The sequence below is a fragment of the Bos javanicus genome, chromosome 6, assembly GCF_032452875.1.
Source record: "Bos javanicus breed banteng chromosome 6, ARS-OSU_banteng_1.0, whole genome shotgun sequence".
Classification (NCBI taxonomy): domain Eukaryota; kingdom Metazoa; phylum Chordata; class Mammalia; order Artiodactyla; family Bovidae; genus Bos; species Bos javanicus.
In genome coordinates, this window is record NC_083873.1 from 114,338,955 (window position 1) to 114,365,368 (window position 26,414).

The 26,414-nt window shown below is 46.5% G+C and overlaps 1 protein-coding gene across 3 annotated transcripts in view; it reads right to left on the reverse strand.

Moving 5' to 3' along the window:
* The window catches only part of AFAP1 (actin filament associated protein 1), a 149,405-nt gene that overhangs the window by 54,520 nt on the left and 68,471 nt on the right, over positions 1-26,414 (reverse strand). For all 3 annotated transcript variants that reach the window (XM_061420935.1, XM_061420933.1, XM_061420934.1), the window contains exons 4-6: positions 24,939-25,047; positions 16,608-16,819; positions 14,017-14,196 (exon numbers count right to left, since the gene is read on the reverse strand). In XM_061420935.1, the coding sequence (XP_061276919.1) occupies positions 14,017-14,196; positions 16,608-16,819; positions 24,939-25,047 (501 nt within the window). The remainder of the gene's footprint in view (positions 1-14,016; positions 14,197-16,607; positions 16,820-24,938; positions 25,048-26,414) is intronic.

Here is a 26,414-nt window from a genome sequence, read left to right on the forward strand (position 1 = left end):
ACCTATTTTTTTTTAATAGCTGCAAAGGAGGTTTTTATATTAATATACTTCTTCGGAAACAGCCACGTTTAGAGAGAAGTTCAATAAGTATTTAAGGGAACTGGATCCAAATTCAGTGTTACAAATCCTTCAAAAAAAGAAAAACAAATTGTTATATGTTCTGTGGTATTTTTGTTTGCTTTTAACTTGAACCCTCATCTTCAGAAACACAATCTCTGCACATTTTTGTAGGAAACCTGACCACTCCATTTCTGGGAATATTGGCTCTTGTATTCTGACTGACCCCTACAAGATGGCTCATGTTTTCAACATCTGTACACACACACACACACACAAATTTAACTTTGGCAAGAGTTGTTGGTAATGGAAGTTGCAGACCGAAAGGAGAGAAACAGATTTGGCAGCTACCCTTGAAGAAGTTTCTGTCAAGTCATGTCCTGGCCAAACGCAGGCCCGGCTTCTCATTCCTGACAGAGGGGTGTGCAGGCCCGGCTTCTCATTCCTGACAGAGGGGTGTGCAGGCGCGGCTTCTCATTCCTGGCAGAGGGGTGTGCAGGCCCGGCTTCTCATTCCTGGCAGAGGGGTGTGTGTGATGTACTAAAAAGACATTTCACTGCTGCACTGAAGCCATCTTTCAAAATACTAAAGGCCTGGGATGAAAGGTTTAGGGCACGATGCGAGAATAGGAGTTTATATTAATAAGGGAAATTGACATTTGTTTTATAAAGTAATTCAAGTAAGACAGTTCTTAGAGCTTTCCACGCAAGGAATCCTAAGAGGTGATGCCAATAAATCATATATTTAAACTGTTTAATATAATTCTAAGGGGGCATTTATATACCTTTTCCATGCTAGCTTTTTGATCATTCTGATCAGCATTACTTCCACTTGACAGATAAATGGGAAAATTGCATGACCGAAAATATCATAATGAGTTAAAGGCATTCTTAGAACACACTCCAGATTTCCAGGCTTTCCACTCACTCTTCTGTCGTTCTAACCGGCTGTCATCAAGATTAACACGCACTGTTCCTTGTACGACAGTTCTTTTAAGGAAAAAACATCTGGTTCAAGCACAGAGATGTGGCCTTGACAAGGTGATATTAAAAACTAGGATGACGGCACTGAGTTTTTTACACATAAAAACATGATTTCAAAGTTTTTAATCATTTAGAAAAACAGAGAACCATGCTGGAACCCACATGATAGCGGATTTCAAGGCTCTCTCTACAGATGCAACAAGCAAGACGCCGTGGCACCAACCTGTGGACACACAAACAGACTAAGGAGACAGCACGTGGAGCCCAGTAAGGGCTCGCACACGCATGAGCAGTGCGTCCCCAGTCTAGGAAGCTGGTGTCTCAGTGGTTTAAGACAACTGACTATACATACGTAAGAAGGTGGATCTTGACTCCCACATCTCATCCTGTACATGAGAACCAAAACGTAGGAATCAGAGACCTAAACAGACAGAGCCAGAAAACTTCTGGAAGAAAACACAGGTTCTATCGCGACGACTTGGGATAGGCTAAAATTTCGGGGGCAGGATGCAAAAGGCACTGACTATTACCAGTGAAAAAAGGATTTACCCGGTGGCTCAGTGGTAAAGAATCACCTGCCAACACAGGAGACACAAGAGATGCAGGTTCGATTCCTGGGTAGGGAAGGTCCCCTGCAGAAGGACATGGCAACCCACCCCAGGATTCTTGCCTGGGAACTCCCATGGACAGAGGAGTCTGGCACGATACTGTTGGACAAAGAGTCGGACGTGACTTAGCAAATAAACAAGAAGCAACAACAGAAGTAAAGACGTGATATGGCGGATTTCAGATTTAACAAGTTCTATTCATCAAAAAGGTACCATTAGGGAAGATTGTTAATCTACAGATTAATCAGAGAGCAATTCTTTAAGCAAGAAACAACTGAAAGGCGACATTTCAGGTTTTAACTCCCAGTAAAAGACTAATAGAGTTTTGCCAAGAAAATGCACTGGTCATAACAAACACCCTCTTCCAACAACACAAGAGAAGACTCTATACATGGACATCACCAGATGGTCAACATCGAAATCAGATTGATTATATTCTTTGCAGCCAAAGATGGAGAAGCTCTATACAGTCAGCAAAAACAAGACCAGGAGCTGACTGTGGCTCAGATCATGAACTCCTTATTGCCAAATTCAGACTGAAATTGAAGAAAGTAGGGAAAACCACTAGACCATTCAGGTATGACCTAAATCAAGTCCCTTATGATTATACAGTGGAAGTGAGAAATAGATATAAGGGCCTAGATCTGATAGATAGAGTGCCTGATGAACTATGGAATGAGGTTTGTGACACTGTACAGGAGATAGGGATCAAGACCATCCCCATGGACAAGAAATGCAAGAAAGCAAAATGGCTGTCTGGGGAGGCCTTACAAATAGCTGTGAAAAGAAGAGAAATGAAAAGCAAAGGAGAAAAGGAAAGATATAAGCATCTGAATGCAGAGTTCCAAAGAATAGCAAGGAGAGTTAAGAAAGCCTTCCTCAGCAAACAATGCAAAGAAATAGAAGACAACAACAGAATGGGAAAGACTAGAGATCTCTTCAAGAAAATAAGAGATACCAAGGAGACACTTCATGCAAAGATGGGCTCGATAAAGGACAGAAATGGTATGGACCTAACAGAAGCAAAAGATATTAAGAAGAGGTAGAAAGAATACACAGAAGAACTGTACAAAAAAGATCTTCATGACCCAGATAGTCACGATGGTGTGATCACTGACCTAGAGCCAGACATCCTGGAATGTGAAGTCAAGTGGGCCTTAGAAAGCATCACTATGAACAAAGCTAGTGGAGGTGATGGAACTCCAGTTGAGCTATTCCAAATCCTGAAAGATGATGCTGTGAAACTGCTGCACTCAATATGCCAGCAAATTTGGAAAACTCAGCAGTGGCCAGAATGGAAAAGGTCCGTTTTCATTCCAATCCCAAAGAAAGGCAATGCCAAAGAATGCTCAAACTACTGCACAATTGCACTCATCTCACACGCTAGTAAAGTAATGCTCAAAATTCTCCAAGCCAGGCTTCAGCAATATGTGAACAATGAACTTCCTGATGTTCAAGCTGGTTTTAGAAAAGGCAGAGGAACCAGAGATCAAACTGCCAACATCCGCTGGATCATGGAAAAAGCAAGAGAGTTCCAGAAAAACATCTATTTCTGCTTTATTGACTATGCCAAAGCCTTTGACTGTGTGGATCACAATAAACTGTGGAAAATTCTGAAAGAGATGGGAATACCAGACCACCTGATCTGCCTCTTGAGAAACCTGTATGCAGGTCAGGAAGCAACAGTTAGAACTGGACATGGAACAACAGACTGGTTCCAAATAGGAAAAGGAGTATGTCAAGGCTGTATATTGTCACCCTGCCATTTAACTTATATGCAGAGTACATCATGAGAAACGCTGGAGTGGAAGAAACACAAGCTGGAATCAAGATTGCTGGGAGAAATATCAATAACCTCAGATATGCAGATGACACCACCCTAATGGCAGAAAGTGAAGAGGAACTAAAAAGCCTCTTGAGGAAAGTGAAAGTGGAGAGTGAAAAAGTTGGCTTAAAGCTCAACATTCAGAAAACGAAGATCATGGCATCCGGTCCCATCACTTCATAGGAAATAGATGGGGAAACAGTGGAAACAGTGTCAGACTTTATTTTTTGGGCTCCAAAATCACTGCAGATGGTGACTGCAGCCATGAAATTAAAAGACGCTTACTCCTTGGAAGGAAAGTTATGACCAACCTAGATAGCATATTCAAAAGCAGAGACATTACTTTGCCAACAAAGGTCCGTCTAGTCAAGGCTATGGTTTTTCCTGTGGTCATGTATGGATGTGAGAGTTGGACTGTGAAGAAGGCTGAGCGTCAAAGAATTGATGCTTTTGAACTGTGGTGTTGGAGAAGACTCTTGAGAGTCCCTTGGACTGCAAGGAGATCCAACCAGTCCATTCTGAAGGAGATCAGCCCTGGGATTTCTTTGGAAGGAATGACGCTAAAGCTGAAACTCCAGTACTTTGGCCACCTCATGCGAAGAGTTGACTCATTGGAAAAGACTCTGATGCTGGGAGGGATTGGGGGCAGGAGGAGAAGGGGACGACAGAGGATGAGATGGCTGGATGGCATCACTGACTCGATGGACGTGAGTCTGAGTGAATCCCGGGAGTTGGTGATGGACAGGGAGGCCTGGCGTGCTGCGATTCATGGGGTCACAAAGAGTCGGACACGACTGAGCGACTGAACTGAACTGAACTGAAATACAGCCATTTAAATTCTGCATGTAACAAAGAACACAGCCTCAAAAATATTAAGCAAAAACTGAAGGAAATAATAAAGACAAATAGATAAATTCATAATCAAACTGGTAGATATTCCCACATGTCTCCCTTGGAGTAACTCATAAAAAATAAATTAGTAAGGATGTAGGAGATCTTCACATGACAATTCATGACTGATCAAATAACCATCTACAGAAGAGTACACCCAGCAAATGTATAATACATGCCCCTTACAAGCAGACAAAGAATGCATACCGAAACTGACCACATGCTGAGCAGTAAGTCAAGTCTACAAAATGTCTACTTTGTGAAACCATATAAAGTTCTGGGACTAGTGTGGAATTAAACTAGAAATTTAAAACAATCAGATAAATTTTTTAAAAAATCACTCAATACTTGGAAGCTCAGCTATATATTCCCAAATAAACCATTAGTAAAAAGGGGACTCACAAGAGAAATTAGAAAATATTTTAAATTAAATGATAAAAAACACAAAAAAATCAGAATAAAGGATGTAGCTAAAATTGTGCTTAGACGGAAATGCGTAGCTTTAAATAAATAAATATATATATATATATATATATATATATATATATATATATGAAGGAGAACAATTAATTATCTAAGTATACAATTCAAGAAACTTGGATAATTGTAGAAAATTAAGCCAAAACAAAGTGAAAGAAGAGAACTTAATAAAATAGAAAGCAATAGTACCATAGAGAAACATCAACAGTGGAAAAATTGGGGGTTTTTCTGAAAGAACTAATAAAATGGATAAACTTCTGTCAAGACTGATGAATAAAAACGCAGCACAGGGTCTCCTGACCTCTGTTGCCACAAAAAAGGCACACAAGCCATCACTCTCAGTTTGACAAAGCATTGTGGATAATGTTTCCTAAAAAAAATTGTAGCATTTTTTTAATTCATTAAAGCATTAAGGATACAAAGAAGCCTAAGTGAGATAAGTTCTCAAAAGTGAAGAGTCCTTCTTAAGAAGGAAGTGACCCCAGCTGCCTCACAAATGGCAGAACAGCAGGAGGAGGGGACCTACCACAGGGAGGTGGAGGAGAAACCAGAAAATTTCTAGCAGCCACATGACTGAGTGAAGTGAAAGTCGCTCAGTCGTGTCTGACTCTTTGTGACTCCATGGCCTATACAGTCCATGGGATTCAGAGTACTGGAGTGGGTTGCCATGCCTTCCTCCAGGGGATCTTCCCAACCCAGGGATCGAAGCCAGGTCTCCTGCACCGCAGGCGGATTCTTTACCAGCTGAGCCGCCAGGGAAGGGCCAGCAGCCACATGAAGGCTGGCATAACCGTTTAAAACTCAAGGTGATGCAGTGACGGAACAAGTCTATACCCACCTCCACCTCCTTCCCTTGCTTCTGTACTGAGTGTGTAAGAACAGCCCAGAAGGCTAGAGCCAAAGAAGCTGAGTTCAGGGATGTCCCCTGAGACACACGGAACTTTGGCCAAGTGCAAGGCAGCTGCTTCACAGCAGCAGTGAAGACGATCCCCTCCTCCAGAGAGACCTGGGCTCTCCCAGAGTGCAAGGCAGCCAACCTGCAAAAGCTAGAGACACACCAGGACAGAAAGATTCCTCCCAAGGCATGGGAGGCCAGAGGCCCAACTGCAGAACAGAGAGGAGACCCCAGCAAACCAAAGAGCTAGCCTTCATCAAGCCAAAAAGGAAAACAGGGCAGTCCAGAACACTGCCCTGTGTTTGTAGCACACAGAGGGCTCCAGACTCCCACGACAGCTCAGAACCTGAGGCACGCTGATGGAAAATTCCAGAACCAGCCCTGAAAACATGTGACAACAGTAGCAACGTGAGTCAAAGTTAAGCTGCAGCCCAGTCCAGATCTGCCACCACTGCAGGTGGGACTGAGGCAGCCCATCTACAAGCAGCTAACAGGAGAAGGGACACACCCTTTTCTGGAGGAAATAGTATTTGCTTACGTCTCTGCTGTTCTTTTACACAAAGCACATGAAATAGGATGTAAACTCAAGAGATAAATTCAATACGAGTAGTCCTAGAGATGAATCAAACATTAAAATTACAAGAGACTTTAAAATAACTATGATAGGAAGTCAAAAGAGATCATGAAAAAGGTATACAACATGTGTGAAGAGATAGGGAATTTCAGAAGAGAGATGAAAACTATTTTTTTTTTAAAAGAAAAATGCTAGAAATGAAAAATGGGACGTTACAAAAGAATAATTCATGAGATGGGCTTAAAAGCACACTAGACACAGAGGAGGAAAGGACCGGTAAACTCGAGGAGAGGTAAAGCTAAATACCCACCCAAAAATACACGGGAGAATGAAGAGAATAGAACAGAGTATCCAAAAATCCCTGGGCTATTCCCAGTGACCTAACACATACTAGAGGAGGAGAGAAAAAAATGAGGCAGAAAAACACTTGAAGAGACATAGCCCCAAATGGTGCAAAACTGCTGAAAGACCTCAACCCACAGAACAACAAAAAAGCTCAAACCCTGAGAAAGGTAAAAACCTATAGAGCTATACCCAGACACATCATCGTCAACTGATAAAAAGCAAAGATCAAACAAAGCTTAAAAGAAGTCACAGGAAAAAAAGACACATCACACTCAAAGGTACAATCGATACAAGTGGTGGCTAACTTCCCACAAAGAGTTAACGTGAAATAAAGATGTTTCCAGTCAAAGCTGAAAGGAGCTGTTTTAGGAAGGTCTGCTCTGTTAGAAATAACTGCAATTTAGTAATTTCTTTAGAGTGAAAATGAAGACACTAACATGGAGGCCCTACCTCAAAAAGAAATAAAGAAAGGGGAGATCCTGGGTGAACAAAAGACTTTTATTTTTTCCATTTTTTTTAATGCTACATTTTTCAACTTTTTATTTTACTTTTCATTTTTTTAAATCTCTATTGATGTGAACAGCTGACTCATTGGAAAAGACGCTGATGCTGGGAAAGACTGAAGGCAGAAAGAGAAGAGGGCAGCAGAGGATGAGATGGTGGGATGGCATCACCGATTCAGTGGACACGAACTTGGGCAAACTCCAGGAGATTGTGAGGGATAGGGAGGCACGGTGTGCTGCAGTCCATGGGGTCACAAGCTGGATACGACATACAGACTGAACCACAACAAATGAATTTCTTACAATATTGCGTCTGTTGCTTGTTTTGGATTTTTGACTGAAAGGCATGTGGGATGATCTTAGCTTCCTGACCAGGGATTGAACCCACACCCACTGCATTGGAAGGTAGTCTTAACCACTGGACCACCAGGAAGTCCGAAAGACCTTCGTTAAAGGACATACAGGACGGGGTTCTCTGAGGTGACGTATACAAGAAACCATGTCGTGATTCTCCTTGAGAACTCTGGCAAAATCACGATACTCTCATAGCACATTAAATCATGGTGAAAACTCTTCTCAACTATATTCCTCTAAAGCAGCCGGAGATCAGGAGATGCTGTAAGAACAGGACAATGATGCCCAGCAGGGAGTGGGGGAAAAGAGCAAGAAAAGGGTGGATGAAATTAACACCAAATGTATACCAAAGTCAGCACTAGAACTCTCACGGATTCTCATCAGAAAAGGTCAGTGGTGTCTACAGTGCAGACAACTTCCTCTGAACATTCTCTCTGGGGGCTTCCCTGGTGGTCCAGTGGCTAAGACTTCATGCTCCCAACACAGGGGGCCATCCTTGCTCAGGGAACTAGATCCCACATGCCACAATTCAGAGTTCACATGCCACAGCTAAAAAAAGATCTTGCACGCGGCAACCAAGATCCAGAGTAGGCAAATTTTTAAAAAAGTTATCTTTGGTATAAACTATTTAAGGACTGTTTGGGATGTTTATTAGTTTATTTTGCAATAGGGGATGTGGCAGATGATTGGCACATGGTGTCCCGTCTGAGGGTACACGGGACGATAGTGCTTCCCGGCCTCCCTGCAGGTCTGGACAAAGGAGGGCAGAAGGAAGGGAGGTGGACGCTTGCAGCTCTGGCCTCGGAAAACATCCTGTCATCCTGACTTCCAACCTGACGTCAGCAGGAGCTTGTAAATTGATTAACATCACCACCAATAGCAGCTCGCACATACATACGTGCTCATACAGGCGAGGTGCTCTTCTAAATGCTTTAGGTCTTAATACTGGTGGCTCAGACAGTAAAGAATCTGCCTGCAATGCAAGAGACCTGGGGTTCAATCCCTGGATTGAGAAGATCCCCTGGAGAAGGGAATGGCAAGCTACTCCAGTGTGCTTGCCTGGAGAATTCCGTGGACAGAGGCTATAGTCCATGGGGTCACAAAGAGTCAGACTAACACTTTCATTTTCATATGGCTGTATCCTCACCACTACTCCAAAAGGAAATACTCCTTTCCACCCCTCTCATTTCATAGATGAGAAAACTCTATGTTTTGAAAAGTCAAGTAGCTCATCTGAGACATTCAGCAAGAGGCTTCTGGAGCTGAGATCACAATTCCGGGTCAGGCTCCAGTCAGCCCTCTAGTGACACGCTCTCTACGCAGGACTAGCTCACCCCCTTCTCCCTCCTGCCTTTTTTATATTTATTATGATGAATTTCAGAAGCAATTATAAGAACCAAATAAAACTTTGGGAAAATGGCTATGGAATGCTATTTACCTTCACAGCCTGCCTGACTGAGAGCTTACTTGTGCTCTCAAACCCTGCTTCTTCCGTGAGAACTTCTATCCAAGTAGCAGGCTGAGCTAGAGCTGTGGCTACCAAACCTGGCTTGGCCTCTGGAATCGGGAGTTTCCTTAAAAAGAGATTTCTGAGCAGGATATCTACAAAGAGGCCCAAGGATATAAACAGTTCACAGAAACTGTAACACAGCCGTAGGCTCTTAAACTCTATAAAAAGATGCTCCGTGCCATTCGTAAGACAATAAATGCAGATTAAAAGTAGATGAGATATCATTTTCCCCTCCCAGGCTGGCAAAAATTCAAAGGCTGGTAACATGCTCTGCTGGCAAGACAGTGGGGAAAGAGGCACACACGTACTGTTTGTGGGAAGCTGAACCGGTAAACCTGCTATGAAGAGTGGTTCATCTATATCTCAAAATTACAAATGCTTGTAACCTTCATACAAATAATTACTCTCTTTGGAAATTTAGCCTACAGACTAGCAGAGGTGTGAGATGCTGTGGACACAGGATAAATATTACAGAACTCTGTCACATCAAAAGATGACAACAATCCAATATCCATAAATAGGAGGCAGATTTTTTTTAAGCATATTCTGTTTATAAAGTGAAATGCTATGTAGTGTAAGAGAGAAAAAAGGAAGTGCTCTATTCTTTAATTTGGAAAAAAATCTCAAAATTATTTAGGGGGGAAAAAAAGACTAGGTGCAGAATACACCCTTTTTATGAGGGTGGGAGGATGGGAACTGAAATCTGCAATTCTATTTGCTTGCATACGGACAAAGAAACTCTGAAAGGACACACACAAAATGACTCCTCTCACACATCACTGGAGGAGGCTCAGTTACACACAGGAGCCTGGAAAACAACCTGCCCAGCTCCAGTAACGGTGAAGATAAGCACATGCCAAACGCAGCAATTCCAATAGATGGTCCCCATCCTGGAGAAACCAGGACACCCACACCAGGGGACACGCCTGAGGACACGCACTGAACACGGCCCAAGATAGCGAGAGTGTGCAAACAAACAGCTGAGTGAAGAAAGCTGGTGGAGAGACACGTGCAAACTGGAGCCATTTACGCAGAAAGTTTACACATGAAAAATAATATTGCCCCTCATTTATGAGTATATATATGTGTAAGTAAAAAGTATTCCTAAATCATATCTAGATAATAATAATAAAGACCAAATTCTAGATAAAAGTTATCTTGGAAGAGGGAGAGAGAATTAATAGGGGAGGCATGTTTCAGGTATACCGGTGGCTTTGGGGGTCTTAAAAAGGTTGACGACATAAACTAAAAAAAAAAACATTCTTAGGCACCAAATCATTAGAAATCTCTGTTTTAAATTCCAGATGATTCTGAAAAGGCAGCCAATCTAAAGACAATATCTGGATGAAACTAAACTAAAACACCCCAGATCGCTGCTGCTAAGTTGCTTCAGTCGTGCCCGACTCTGTGCGACCCCATAGACGGCAGCCCACCAGGCTCCCACGTCCCTGGGATTCTCCAGGCAAGAACACTGGAGTGGGTTGCCCTCGCCTTCTCCATCCCAGATCGCTGCTGGTTTTAAAAAATTAAGATTTTGTATCTGCTTAAAACTAGTTTTGTCATCTGACTTTCATTTCTAATCAAGACTTTGTAGGTTCCTGTATTATAACATGCAATGAGAGGGAAGCACAACATTAAATGGAGTAATTAAGGTAAACCCTTCAGGAAAAGGTAAGTTACCACGTGTTTACTTCTTTCTAAAGAAACATGAGCAAATGCTAAAAAGTCCTTGCAATGCAACTTCCACTGACAGAGTCATCACTGCAGTTGGCTAAGTGCCCCTGAACTGTATTTCACATTGCTGACATAGATGTAGGATTGTTTCACTCCGTTAGCACCTGGCTTCTTAAAAAGTTTTGTCTTTAGTTGCGTGTTTGTGAGCAGCACTGTCAGCTCAATATTATTTCCCGATGAAGTAGTAAAACCCAGTGAACTCTACATGATTTCACACCAGACCAGTGTGACTAAGAAGGGAGCTACGACTCGATGCGCATTAAATAGTCAACAAACTGTGAGAACAGAGTGAAAAGAAGAAAGCTTGGGTTTCAGAGCGTCCTTTCTCGGTTCTCCCCTAAGAAACAGGTAAACACAGAGATGCAGAAGGCCAGATACAGTAACCAGGTGAAGAAAACAGAATCAAAATTAGGCTTTTCATCTATTTCCTCATTCTTTCCCTCCTTAATGAAGGAATGGTGCTAAGAACCCGGAAGTCAGGAATAAAAAAAGAAAATGGCAAATTGTCAGACGGCCCAGCAGAATGAAGATGAACATGAAGTCAGGAAATTCTGAAGTCCACTCCTGGCTCCATCACAGCTTGACTGGTGTGCCATTGGGTCTATCTGGGACTCAGTACCTCACCTGTAAAATGAAATGGCTAATAGTAACAACCTTTTTGGGCAGCTTTGTTGACGATGGAAAAGTACTTTGGTAACAGCAGGGGTTGACACGTGACATATGAGGTTCTGTGTCTGGAAGGCGAAGCAAACTCAGCAGCCGGAACTCTCGATCACAGGACTCCCATTAAAAAAAACAAATGCTCTGCTCCATCTCCCAAATTACAGACATGCGAAAAGCCACATCTATGTGCTCTGCCCCAGCAGAAATGATCACTGTTGTCATTGCAGAGTCTGGCCTTATGCTTTTCCAGGGGAGGAGAGGGAAGTAGGGCTCTGGGTTTAATGGGCGCTGGCATCTTATTACAAAAGCCACGTTATAAACTGTCTCATCAAGCTTTCCCAGCCCGCCCCAGTCCTTTTCTTCATAGCAAGTACTATCAGGCAGTGACGGACTCGAAGGTGTGGACCAACCCCCGGTAAAGACCGTCAGGAAAGCAGATGAAATACACACAGCCTCTTCCTAAAAGCAGAGAACAGCTATGAGCACAGTGTGGAATCACCCGGCCGTGATCCAGAGGTAGATGGAAATACTGAGAGGCAGGCCAGCAGCTAGGACTGCCTTTGCTGCTCCCCAGAGGAGGTAGCTGAGGAGCCAGCTAGAACTCTGATAGTTCTGGAGGAGCGGGAACCAAAAGCTTGGGTCTGCGGCACAGAAAGGACAGGTCCCTGGCGAAACCCCACACTTTAGTTGTTGTTTAGTTGCTAAGCCACGTCTGACTCTTTTGTGACCCCACGGACTGTCAGGCTCCTCTGTCCTTGGGATTTCTTAGGCAAGAAGACTGGAGTGGGCTGCCATTTCCTTCTCCAGTGGATCTTCCCAATCCAGGATCAAACCTGCGTCTCTTGCCTTGGCAGGTGGATTCTTTACCACTGAGTCACCTGGGGAGCCCTACCTTTAAGAGTAGGACCCCAAGATTAGGAGCTGGAGTAAGACTAAAATAAATATAAGCCTGCCCTTTAATGGACTGCAGCCTGACTTCAGGTCATCTGGAGGGCTCTGAAGAATCTCAAGCTCTGAAATTAGATTAAACTGCTTTTGGAGACCTAGTGCCTAGCAAAGCTTGTGCCATAGGCAAATGAAAATGCTCTCCAAGAAATGAAGCCACTGTGCTAAGAATCCAATTATTTCTAGAGGGACAACTGGATGCCACAAGAAAAAGCGTGAGACTAAAGCCCTCCTTCACACTATAACCAAAGATGAAAGCAAAATGGATCACAGACTAAATTTAAAAGCTAACACTACAAAACTATTAGAGGAAAATGTAGTTATAAATCTTTCAGGCCTTGGATTAAACAATGGTTTCTTAGAAAAGACACAAAAAGCGCTAAGAAGGGAAGACAGAGTGATACAGATACAATGTGGATGAATCTAAAAACATCAAGCTGAGTAAGGAAGACAGCCGCAAAAGGGTACATATCGCATGAGTGCGTTTACAGGAAATGCTGAGAACAGGCAAATCTATAGGGACGGAGAGCAGATGAGTAGTTGGCTGGGGCTGGGGTTGGGGGAAGTGACTGCTAACACAGTAAGGACAGTGTTTCTCCTTGGGCTGATGAACACGTTCTGAAATTAGATTATGTTGATAGCCGCACAACTCTATGAGTCAACTGAAAACCAATGATTCATACTTTAAAAGGATGAACTGTAGGATATTTGAATTATACTTCAGCAGAACTGACATCAAAACGTACTACAATATTTTTTTTCCAAATGTTAATATAATGACCAGCATGATCATCAGATACCCTGACAAGAAGATAAAATGACATACACAAGAAAAGGAACCGTAGGTTACAGACCCAGGTCCAAACTCAACCGAAACCACAGTCAAAAGAAGCATGCCTGTATGTGCTTGTCACAGAGAGAAAAGGCAAACAAAAGTTCCTAAAAGGAAACAACTAGAAATTCCAGAACTGAAAACTACCATAGACAAAATAAAGAACCCGGTCAACAAGAGCAAACTTATTAGCAGATTAGATACAGCTGCAGACAGAAGCAGTGATCTGGAAAGTAACAAGAAAAAAATGAACACGACTAAAGAGGGAAACTAAGGATAAACGAAAAGAGAAGATAAAAGTAGAAAATAGTGGAAAAGTCTAACATATGTTTAAATTATTTGGGAGAGGGAAGGGAATGGGGCAGTTATATTTAAAGGGAAATGGCCGAAAACTTTTCCCAAAACTTAGAAAAAACTTTAAAAAAAACTTAAATCCACAGATTTAAAAGGCCCAGGGAAAGCTGAGCAGGGAAAAAAAAAAAAAACTACATCTAGACACGATGGGCTTCCCTGGTGGCTCAGACGGTAAAGGCTCTGAGCAACTAACACTTCACTTTGGACATGACAAAGCAAAACGATAAAATCAAGCCAAAAGAGAAAGTTCTAGAAGTAGATTGCAAACAGGAGGCAGAATGCCCTTTTGAAGACAAAATTTAAAATGATTAACCTCAAAGTAATCAGAATATTCAAGACATCAAAGACAGGTTAATCCACTGTTTGCCCGTGCGTGCATAAAAAAATGCACATTAAACAAACAGATCTCAGGAAGAGGTTTGGGAAGGAAACTGGCTCAGAAACAAGAGCAACAACAAGTTACCTTCAGCCACTGCTCGGCCTGCTCCTTGCTCTGAACGGCGAGGACAAGCGGGTCTGTGCCCTGCTGGGTGATTTTCAGTTCGTGCTTCTTCTTCTTGCTGTCCTTCGGGATGTAGGTGATGTTGCAGCCTTGCAGTGGCAGCTCCATCTGGGGTTGCTGGTCCTTGGAGCTTTTGTAGCACTGTGATGGACGGGAGAAATGAGAGTAAGGGTACAAGGAAGTCCTTTACGGCACAGGGGAAGCAGCGCTGGAGAAGCGCCTGGAGGTCCAGCTGAAGGGCAGAGATGCTTGGAGGCTGAAGCCCCTGGAGATCCGGGGATGCACACAGAGCCCCGCGGTACACCCAGGCCGCACCTCCGTGCACGCACACACACACCTGCTCGTAACTCAGCAGAGTTAACCAGCACCCGGACGCGCCTCGGCGGGGTGTCAAGTCCGGATGGATCTTATGTTCTAGCGGAGCGTCCTCTACAGGTGACATGAATGTATTAGATTTTCTCTGGCGTGGGCACACAGCATCCTGGACACACCGCAACTTACCTCATTTCATGGCTACCTATCTCGTCCCTACTCTTTCTAAAACACAGATGAATCATTTTATGAAGAGCATACATATCAGCATTTAATAGACAGAAACGGCTGCCAAGCTGCACCTGCCAGTTGAGGGCAGGGTCTTCGGGAGAGCACTAAAGGGGTCTGGGCACATCTCAGTGCCCATCAGAGAGCTGCCTGGGCGCAGAGACAAACAGGTTCTGGAAGGACATTCAAAGAAGCTCGTCATGGTGGCGCCCATGGGAAAACACACTGCAGGCATTTAGGGGAAAAGGCTGCTGTTTTGTTTTCCGTTTACAGCTTTCTGTTCTGTGAGACTTAGAGAGTACTTGCTTTTAACACTGTTAATTTTTTTTTTTTTTCCAGTGTCAATAGGAGTAATCTGGGCAGTTGGATCGTAGGTCATTTTTGAATGAAAAAAAGTTTCATAACAAAACTTCGATTCTACATTTCATCAAAGAGTGCTTTTGCATGGCTTTCCATTCATCCCTTCTTAAATATTTACAGCTACTCTAAATGGTATCATCATCCCGGTTTGGAAGATGGGAGACCTGGTAAGTGATGGAAGAAGCAGATGAGGAGTGAGGGAAGGAAGAGACAGGAAGGGAAGGGGCTGGGGCTGGGGCTGGGCCAAGGGTGGACTCAGTGCCTCTGACAAGTGCTGACCCTACCCCAACCACAGGCTTCCCACAGCGTGCTCTAAAACCTCTTTTACGTGAGAAGTGAAGTGAAAGTCGCTCAGTCAAGTGTCTGATTCTTTGCAACCCCATGGACTATACATACAGCCCTGGAATTCTCCAGGCCAGAATACAGGAGTGGGTAGCCTTTCCCTTCTGCAGGGAATCTTCCCAACCCAGAGATCGAACCCAGGTCTCCTGCATTGCCGACAGATTGTTTATCAGCTAAGCCACTAGGGAAGCCCTTTACACAAGAGCCAACTGTGTATTTTTAAAGCGTTTATATAACATATCCACATCTTGCAACCATTATGTCAGATTGTAAATACGGACCATATTAATCTTTTTAATCTTTTTTTCTTTCGTTCTTTACTTTAAAATTCCCCCGTGGCATCATCATTTTTTGGCATAGTCTAAATTTGGGAGAAATTCAGGCCACACATGTGGAAAAAAACATGTATTCTCACTGCTTAAAAAAAAAGTTTGTTTTTTTTTTACAAAACCATGAATCAAAAAACATACTATGTCCTAAGAATCTAGTAATATAAGATTCCCATAATTCACAGATGAGACTGTTTTTTTTAAAGGGAGGTTATCTGCTCCACTGAAAAGTGAGGTACAGAACCATACACCCTCACGTGTTCTGTTTTAATGATAGAATTTTTAGTGATTTTTATTCCCCAAGGTTCATTTGAAGGAAAAACAAAATACAAAAGCAGAGTCTAACATTCTTAATGCCAACAACCAACTGTGATTTCTGAAGCTGGGAAGGAAGCAGGGAGGAGGGACAGAGGATGCGACGCAAAGGTTCTGGCTCCCCCTCTAGGCTCCCCGGTGGCCTGGCGCCTGCAGCAAAGGGTGTGCATCCTCCTGCCCCCGCTCCTCTGCTACTTACTCTTTCTAGTCTGCCTCCCTGAGTTACAAAAAAAGAAAAAAGAGTCAGCCTTTAGCTCTCCAAAAGAATTTCCTTTCCTGGGCACCGTCCCCCAGACCTCGCCTGGCCTGCCCGTCCGCCTTCGATGACCTGGCTTTGAGGAATTCACTGACTCACTACAAATGAGAAAATCCATCCTGAGACGTCTGGCAAGCTCCAGCAGCGTGCATTTCCACTGACATGAGCCGCAGACACTGGCCCGAGACAGGGATGGTTTTGCCCGCTGAGTGCTCAGGGAGCTGGCAAGAAAAGGGCGTTAAAGGCACGGGAGCCTCAGCCAGGCTTGCTGACGGCCGATCACGGGCCAGCGCTTCAGCTCCCTCTGTGTCCACCAGTGTGAACGCCGCCCGGGTATAGGTTCCGCCCGGTTAGATGGCCCGCTGCGCCTCACCGACTCTACACAAGAGAACCGAGTGGCGAGGCTTTACCAGTAGTTTGGTGTCTTTGATGACGCAGAGGAGCTTGGTCCACTGCCCGAAGCGCTTCTTCCGCAGCAGGAAGGCACAGATCTTGGCGTCCTTCACCAGGTCCATGGAGGCTTCCTCCGAAGGCCACTGGTGCCGCGTCTTCTTCCCCTTCCCATCCTCCTCCTCCTCATCGTAGGATTCGTAAGAGCTACTCATCGCATCCGAGTCATAATCTGTCAAAGATGAGAAATAAAAGTGAGCAAAAACCTTATCTTGAGGACGACCTGTGGGCTCCATCATTTTATTTGTAAGTGAAGAGGGGTTTCGGCATTCAGGGTGCTTGGAAAACATCAACTGGCAAAACTAGGGGAAAAATAACTCAGACTTGGGTAGTAGAAACCCAACCCAAGAGTTTTCAAATGAAGTGACTAAGAATTCTGCATTTATAAAAACCACTTCGGCACCTGCAGGCCCCACACTGTTAAATCCTCGCCACATTCTCGCTGGGTGCCATGACCCCTACTCAACAATGGGTTTTGCCAAAGGAAACTCCCACCCACACCTTGATGTGAAGGTTCTTCCAGAACTTCCCTGGTGGTCCAGTGATTTAGAATTCACCTTCCAATGCAGGAAACCAGAGTGTGATCCCTGTTTGGGGAACTACGATCCCACGTGCCAAGAGGCAAGCAAGCCCGTGCCCCATAACCACTGAGCCTGTGTGATCCGGAGCCTTTAGCTACTTGGGAGTCTGTGCACTGCAACCAGAGACTCAAGGAAACCAAATAAGTAAATATATTTTTAAAAGTTCTTTCAAGTCTGCAATGCCTTCCTTCCTCCTGGCATCACCACACGCACCAACCCTTCTTAAGGTTCAAGATCCAGACCCAGACCACCCCTCTCAGTCAGGCCACCCTGGGGGTTGTCACAGATGTCCACCTGCCCCTCCTACTCTGCAGAGCGTCAACACTTATATACTGGGTTGTCTGCAGGGTCCCCACGGGAGCCCGTTTTCCCTTCCTCAGGATCTGTGCACACACTGCTCTCACCCAGGCTCCCTATTCATCCCACTCCATCTCCTACCCTTGCCTGGATATATGCTCATCACTTAGGATTTAACTCATGAAGCCCTCCCTGGATCTCCAGCCCTGACAGGTGCCCCCCACATTCATGTGCTGAAGCTCCAACCCCAATGTTACTGTATTTGGAGACAGGACTTTTAGGAGGTAATTATGGTTAAACGAGGTTATGTGAGTGGGTCTGAATCCACTGAGAAGAGGAAGAGGGAGACCTGGAGTTCTTTCACCCTGCCATGTGAGGATGAGAAGGCAGCCACCTGCACACCAGGAAGAGAGCGCTCACCACAAGCTGAGCACGTTGGAGCCCTGATCTTGGCTTCAAGTCTACACAACTCTGAGAACATGAAAAGGATCGTTTTGCCACCCAGTGGATGATATTGTGTTACGGCAGCCTGAGCTCAGATGCCAGGTGAGACGACCCTCCCCTCGGCTTCCACACCACTCAGCACATAACTTGGCCGCTGTGTTGTCACCCCTGTCTGTCTGTCCCGCATCAAGCTGTCTCCCCTGCAGGAAGGGAGACCCCCTTGCTGGATGTGACTGTCCCAGTGCTTCGCAAAGGGCCTGGCACAGAGCAAGTGATACATATGTGCAGAAGAGAGAAATTGTTTGTTGTTCAGTCGCTTAGTCCGACTCTTTGCAACCCCACGAAATGGAGCACGTCACACTCCCGTCGTTCATAATCTCCCAGAGGTGGCTCAAACTCATGTCCATTGAGTGGATGCTGCCATCGTCATCCGGAGGACTGTTAGATCAACTTAAATGCAAAGCCCTCAGAAGGATGGAAGGCATCTTAAAAACGATGAAGCAACACTAGTGACTGCCAGTGATCTCGATTGCTTCAGCCCTGCTGACTCGAAAGATGCTGGAGGTAGTGTGATTCAGCTCAGCATTCCCTCCACCCCACACATCTGAAATACACTCGTTTTCCATAATACATGTGAGGAGTGAACACCTCAATGAGGAATGAAGGATGGATTAGGAGAATCTGTGGCCGAAGCAACTGGATGCATAAGAACTGGCCGACCCTCTAAGAACAGAACTCGCTGGAAATGGACTGTAATCTGTAATCAGGAGACATGTATGTTAACTTTCTTGCAAAGAATTATTTAATAAGGGAGGCGGGGAATAGAGTGATTGATGGTTTAACTTTTAAATCCTAATAAAGAAGTCAGAGGAGACTTTTATGGAAGAGACTAGGGTGACTGACCCTAGAGGTAACTCTGGCAATGGCAGGGAGAGTGGGCTAAAGCCAGGGTGACAGTTAAGAGGTGTCTGTCATGATGGTGGGAAGGATGCTCTGCCAAGAGACGTATGGGGCTGGGGGATTCGAGCACCTGAAGGATCCAGGTTACAGACCACGGTGGAGAGAAGAGTCCAGGCTCCCCTCCCGTGCTGCTTGAGTCAAGGCCTTTCTCCTCCTTCTCTGCACCCCTTCCCCGACAGTAACACACACACATGTGCAAGTGCACACTCACCGCCTCCCCACATGCCACCGTCTACATCTACCCAACAGCCCCTGTTCACATGGCAGCCACGGTGGCCGTTTAAATTCAAATTCTAACTCAAGTTAAATAAAACTGGTCTCCAGATCCACACTTCGAGTACTCAGACAGGCAGGCAACCAGAGGGCCACGCACACGGCACACAGGGAAGTCTGGACAAAGCCATTGGCCTCCACTGCTGACGAGATGGCGCCGACCAGACAAGAGAGTCTAGGAGAAGGAGCACGACTTGCAAACGCAAAGGAAAACATAGAACACTGTGCGAACAGCGGCGAGGCACGTGCTTTTCAACAGAATTTACGTCACTGTCACCGAAGCCAAGCCAGGCCGACCCTTGCGGGGAGGAGGCTCTCAAGAGGAAGCGGGGGCTTCCGGGGCTGACAATGCTCTCTTCTTGACCTGGTGGTGACACTTAGGTGTTCCATTCTATGGAAAGCCATTAAGCATAAATTCATATTTTATGTACTTTTTGACAAATGTATTTCATAATAAAAGGTTTTTTTTTTTTTTTAATTTTAGTGTGGCTGGAACATAGGGCCCAGGGAAGAAAGCATGAACCTGTGAAAGACCACGAGCTACTCCACGGTCCAAGGCTTGCTGACAGATTTCAGTCAGGCAGCAGATCAAGTCCTGTTTTATCCTAGAAAGACCATGCTCATGGCCGCTTGTGGGGCCACGAACCCCTCAGTGCTTAACTCACTTTCTAGAATATCAAATTCAGTAAACACTGAGTGAACAAGTCAACAGGAGAATGAAGGGCTAGATCAACCAGCAATGGGGAGATTTCATTTCATTCAGGCAACAAATATTCAATGAGCACTTCCAATGTGTCAGGCAGTGTTTTTTGCTAAAAAATTTTATTGATTTATTTTTGGCCATGTTGGGTCTTTGATGCTGTGCAGGCTTTTCTCTAGCTGTGGCGAGCAGGCTTCTCACTGCGGAGGCTTCTCTTGTTGAGGAGCACGGGCTCTAGGGTGCACGGGCTTCAGTAGTCATGGAGCACTGGCTTAGATGCTCCGTGGGATGTGGGATCTTCCTGGATCAGAGATTAAACCCGTGTCTCCTGCATTGGCAGGAGGGTTCTTTACCACTGAGCCACCAGGGAAGCCCCCAGGCAGTACTTTTTATATTTATACTTGCACGCTGTGGGATAAAGCTGTGAGAAGAGGAGGCTGGCTCCGCAGGCACACACCCTGCCTCGCTGGTCCTCTCAGCCGCCCAGACGTGGGTGCACAGTTGTGTCCTTATCTCAGAGGGAGGGAAGGGTGATGCCGGCAGAGCAGGTGACTCACCCAAGACCACATCCTGACGAAGGAAGACGGTTTTGGCTGATTCTGATTATGAACTGAAAGAGCAGACCATGCCCTGGCCACCCTTTGCATCAAGGGGAGGATGGGTTGAGGTCCACAGGTTGAGGTCCACTCACTGAAAAGACAGTGAGTTCATGACCCGCCTTCTGCTGAGAGAGCAGGACAGATGGAATCATGCTAGAAGAATGTCAACCAACTTCACAAACCAAGCAGTTGGGACTAAGAGTCTGAGCACGCAGGACAACACATCAGTCCCTTGGGCGGTCTCCCAGCAGAGCCCAGGGTACCTCCTGGAGGCTGAAACAGGACATCAAGGAGTCTGCTGTTGGCGCTGGAATTTATGATTTGGTGAGGAGGTAATGAGGACCCTGTGCCAAGTGAAGAAAGACATGCAGTTGGGCAGGAGGGCAGAGAGTCACCAATGATGTGTCCACACCTCTGCCACTGAGTCCAGCTCTCCTTCCACATGTGGGGGGACAGCCTCCCACTGCCTCCTTCAGCAGCCCCACATCACGTGAGGCCCAGGCCCTGGAGTGACTCTCCCGTGCCACCTTGAGGTGCTTCCACTTCTCGGCTCACCCGTTTCAGACAATGACACAGAAGCCTTTGGCACACTCTCCCAGGGGGGATTTTGAAGACAATGAGAACCCGATCATTTTCAGGAAATGGCTTTATCTCTCCAATACCCCCAGGAGAGTCTAAAAGTTTGATCACATTCCCACCAACCAAAGTTGCCCCACTTGGGCTCTGGGTCAACCCACCCACCAAGGAGCATGCAGCATCACACCAGAGAAGGTGCCTCTCTATCGGGCTCCATCATCCCCATCCGGCTCCATCATCTCCATCATCCCCATCCGGCTCCATCATCCCCATCATCCCCATCCAGCTCCATCATCCCCATCTGGTTCCATCCCATCTGGCTCCATCACTCCATCCAGCTCCACATCTCCATCACCTCCATCTGGCTCCATCATCCTCCATCGGGTTACATCATCCCCATCAGGCTCCATCACCTCCATCCAGCTCCATCACCTCCATCGGGCTCCATCAGGCCCAACAGTTACAGTCACTCAAGGGGGAGAGCGTGACTTGGCTATGAGAGAACAGTGTCACCCAAAGTGGACAGAGGACACTGTATCCTCTGGGGGAGTTGGGGAGTTTCTGGCCGCAGCTGAATTGTGTTAGACTGAACCATGACTCTGCTCCTGTCTTTGTTTGGAAATTCACCGTGGTAAAGAGAGGTGTGTGGATACCAAACCAAGCCAAGACCAACAGTGGTGCTTTTCACACTGTATCAACTCAGCATTCCCCTAAATTCCCTTCCCTGGATGCCTCTAGGTTAGGACTGGCCACACGGGAAGTTTGTGAATGACCTGGAAGGCAAACAGGAAGCGGCTGCCAGTACACGGGCAGGTCAAGGGACTGCTAGGCATGCCGCTCTGTGGAGCCATGGTCCAGCCTCTCATGCAGGGCCCCTGTGTGGGGAGGTGAGAGGCAGAGGAGGTTTCCAGCAACCTTCCTTGCCCCCAGGCTGTGCCCAGCTCTCCTTGATGACAGCTGGCCCTATAACACTCGTCTTCCCAGGTTCCCACAAGTGCACAGGGTCTCGTGTCTACCACACACCCCTCACTCTACAACACTCATCACGGTCCTGCTTCTCAGACAAACCGGACATGACACAGAGCTCAACAAAGTTTCCCCAAGTCCACAATAAGTGAGGGGTGTGTGACCCTGGCCAGACCCGGACTCAGCCCCCTGCCACGGGTCCACTGGGAGGGGTCCCCGCCTGCAGCCAAGGTTCAGCCACAGGTGCTTGGGTTCAGAAGCCCAGTGTGTGGGCTCTGCTGACCCGCTGTCTCCCCAGGCAGCAGTCCTTCCATGACTGTTTCCTTGCAATTAGCTCAACCCAAGGGGCCTGCCCGTCAGCAACTCAGGACATGACACACCAGTCAGGCGGGGATTCTTGGACCGAAAATAACCACAGGCTCCCACAGGTAAAACAAAAAGACTATCAATTTCTAGTCTTGAAAGCATGTTGGAGGAAGGGGGAGTGGAGGCGGGAGACAGCTGGGACCAAATGTCCCCAGAGCTGGGAAATACCCTCATCAAGATGTTTTTGTTCTTTATTCTCTGCTCTCAGAAAGAAAGGGATCCAATGAACAAGCCATTTAACTTTTGTGTGTTTTCTACTTAATTTACTATCTCCTGAGGCAGTTGACGCTTAAGAAATGATTTAAATGCATTTTTGCCAAATGGTTCTAAAATATTTAATCTCCAGATCTCAAGACCCAAGATTTCACAGCCCTCTCATGAGAACAATCCCTTCTCTCACTCAGGCCTCATTCAGAACAATGAGGACCTTCTGATGCTGGGCTGAGCCTTTGTAGGAAGTTTCCAGAGAGAGCAGGCGTGAGTGAGCGGGAAAGGCCCCTGGGCCTCGGAGTCCAGCCCGCCTGGCTTCTGCGTGTCTCTCTTCATGTTCACAAAACATCGCAAGGGGATCTCCTGCTAATAAGCAAGCTAGATTCCGCTTTGCTCTAATGGCTCTGCTTGCGCGCTGCCAGGGGAGAGAACGATGGCAAAGCCCAAGTCTGCATGAAGCAGAGACTTCCGGTGGCAGGCAGATAGCGAGGATGAAGGAGAACATGTCTGAAAACAGTGGAAGTGGGGTGACAGGCATGGGGAGTCTCTCTATGATACGAGTTAACACTCTTTCACTCCCATTTTATCCACGTTGATGGGGAAGGCAAGTCGGGTTCCCTAAGTCAGCACACTCGGAGAGGCACATCTGCCTCATTACGAGGCGATGCACGCTGCCGCCAGGGCACTTTTTGTTGTTGTTCGGCCGCTCAGTTGTGTCCGACTCTTTGCACTCCATGGACTGTAGCGCCAGGCTTCCCTGTCCTTCACCAACTCCCGGAGCTTACTCAAGCTCATGTCCGTTGAGTCGATGATGCCATCCAACCATCTCATCCTCTGTTGTCCCCTTCTCCTGCGTTCAATCTTTCCCAGCATCAGGGTCTCTTCCAATGAGTCACTTCTTCGCCAAAGTATTGGAGCTTCAGCATCAGTTCTTCCAATGAATATCCAGGACTGATTTCCTTTAGGATGGACTGGTTTGATCTCCTTGCTGTCCAAGGGACTCTCAAGAGTCTTCTCCAACACCACAGTTCAAAAGCATCAATTCTTTGGTGCTCAGTCTCCTTTATGGTTTGACTCTCACTTCCATACATGACTACTGGAAAAACCATAGCTTTGACTATACAGACTCCAGAGTATGAGGGGGAGAAATAAAGCCAAAGCTCTAGAAACAAACTCTAGACATCACTCCAAAAAGGTGTTCAATGCCAGCATGTCCTTCTTTCTGTGAACGTGAAAGTTGGCTGCCAATAAAGGGGCACTTCTGAGTCCCCAGCAGGAAGAGAACAGCCGTGTCGTGATAACCCTAACTTAGGCAAAAACATTCTGGTAAAACCTGTATGAATGAAGGAAAAGAAAAGACACAGGAAACAACCTGAATGTCGGTCAACAGGTTAGTGGACAAAGAAGCTGCAGCACATCCTCAATGGAACACTACTCAGCCATGAAAGCACAAAACGACAGTATTCGCAGCAGCATGGGCGGACACAGAGATCACCCTGCTCAGCGCAGTAAGTCAGACAGAGGAGCACGAAGGCCACGCGACGCCACTTACATGTGGAAGGTAGAAGGTGGCACAAACAAACCTCTCGGTGAAGCAGCAACAGAGGCAGGGGCTCAGAGAACAGGGGCTCAGAGAACAGGCTGCTGGTGGCCAAGGGGTGGGGGTGGGAGAGGGCTGCATTGGGAGCTTGGGGTTAGCAGATGCAAACTGCTTATAGAGAAAAGATAAACAGCAAGGTCCTACTGCACAGCGCAGGGAACTCTACCCAGTATCCTGTGATAAACCCTAACAGGAAAGAATATGAAAAAGGACATAACGGAGTCACTTCGCTGTATAGCAGCAGTTAACACAGCACTGTAATTTGACCATACTTGAATAAGAAATAAATTTAAAAACGAAACAAACAGCTATGAGACGTCTGTTTGTTTTGTATGTATCTTGTAGACATGCCCTCCTGGCGGCACCATGAATGCAGCCTCCAAGGGATGCGCCCTGGTCAAGCTGGCGGGGACCCCACAGGCACATGCCTCAAAAGACCACCCTCTTCTGACCAAAGGGAACACATTTCGCTAGCTGAGACATGTTCCCATGGCAACGGGATTTCACTAATTTTGAGTCACAAAAAAGGACAACCCCTCTGAAATTACACAAGGTATGTGGAGGACACCTTAGACTTCTCAAAGCCCTTCCTATACTCCCTCCCTTGGGTTCAGGATCTCCTGACTCTAAACTTCCATGCTGCTGGGTATGCTCCAACTCCCCTTTATCCCAGGAAACGGGGGGCTCCCTAACAGCCCGGCCGAACAGGAGGCACTCACTTGAGGTGATGTACTCCGGAGCTTTCCCGGGACTCAGGGGCACGGCCTCCTCGTAGTAGCCTTCCGGGAGAGAGGACGTTGGGAGCGGTGGCGGCCCATTGTCGGGTGGCTGAGTGAAGGGAGGAAAAACAACAGAGCACCAGAATTAGAAGAGAATTCTGGAGTTTGACCTCACAGGCGTCCGCGGGCACATTCCTCTTTCCTCTGTAATGTCTCCACCGAAAAATAACATCATCCTACAAAGAGTTTCCCAAGTTAGGCTTCTGGCGGGGTCTCCACTGCTCGCTTGCCCATGACCACCTTCTGCCTGGCCCTGGCCACGCCGCTCAATTGATGCCACTCGCCAGCCACCACCAGACACAAACTCAGGCAGAGGCTGCAGTCACTGGCCCTTGCAGAGCCCTCCCCAGAGCAGAGACGGGTATCTCTCCTCCCCTCCACCCAACGGCCCACCCGACACCACTGACTGGCCCAGGTCCCCAGGCTGACTTCCTCCTCCTAGGACCACCCACACCGGAGACCCCTGGGGGGCACAGAGACGGTTCAGATCGCCCATGCGAATCTCAGAGCAGTGCTCGTTACGTGGCAACTGAAGAGGTGAGCATGTGTGCCCTCTATCTCACCAAACCCCTCCTGTGTGTCAGGCTAACTCACAAAGCAAGGGAAGAGGAAATCACCCAGAAGCCAGATCTAAAAGAAACTGAACGTTATTCTCTGGAGAAGGTATCTGCTCACCACTCAACCCAGTCCCATCGCAGTTCCTTGACAGACTCCGAGACAGGCAGCCTGCTTTCGAAGCCGTAACTTCACAACATGGAAAGCTGGCAGGCTCAGGCCCATCCAAATTCTAGCTAGACCAGCTGACACACCAGTCTCTCAAACGTGCCTGGCGACACTAAAGCAGACCCAGCTCTTCCTCCCATGAACACGTGTAGGATCTGCTGGTTCCATCCCTCCCTCCTGGACCTCAGGACAACAGAGACAGAAGGGCTGGAAATTCAACACACAGAACACCTGCTGTCCCCGAGCAGCCGCGGCCCTGGTTATATGCTGCATCGGCCATCCGTGCAGGGGCCCTGCAAGGCCAGCACTACATCGCCTTACGTTTCACAGACACCGAGAGGGAGGCGCAGCGTCTACAAACATCTGCTGAAAATCAGACGCTGCTTCGTGACAAGCTGGGGTCTTCAAGCCCGGGTCTGCCCAGCAGTGACCTTTTTCAGATTCATATTCACTCTCTTCCCCTTTCCCAACTAGTTCACACCACCCATATCCTATAAACAAACAGGAAAGATGTCACTGGGAATGGAGGAGAACAGAGGCCCCAAACTGAAGGGCAACCAAGTTCAGCTTCCAAGGAGAACAATGACCCATAGAACACGAAACTCCACCTTTTTTTTTCCCCCTGTAACTCAAGCCTGAAGCCAAGAAGTCCTTTGCGAATGACTAATCGCCACTGTGGGCTCAACCCACTCC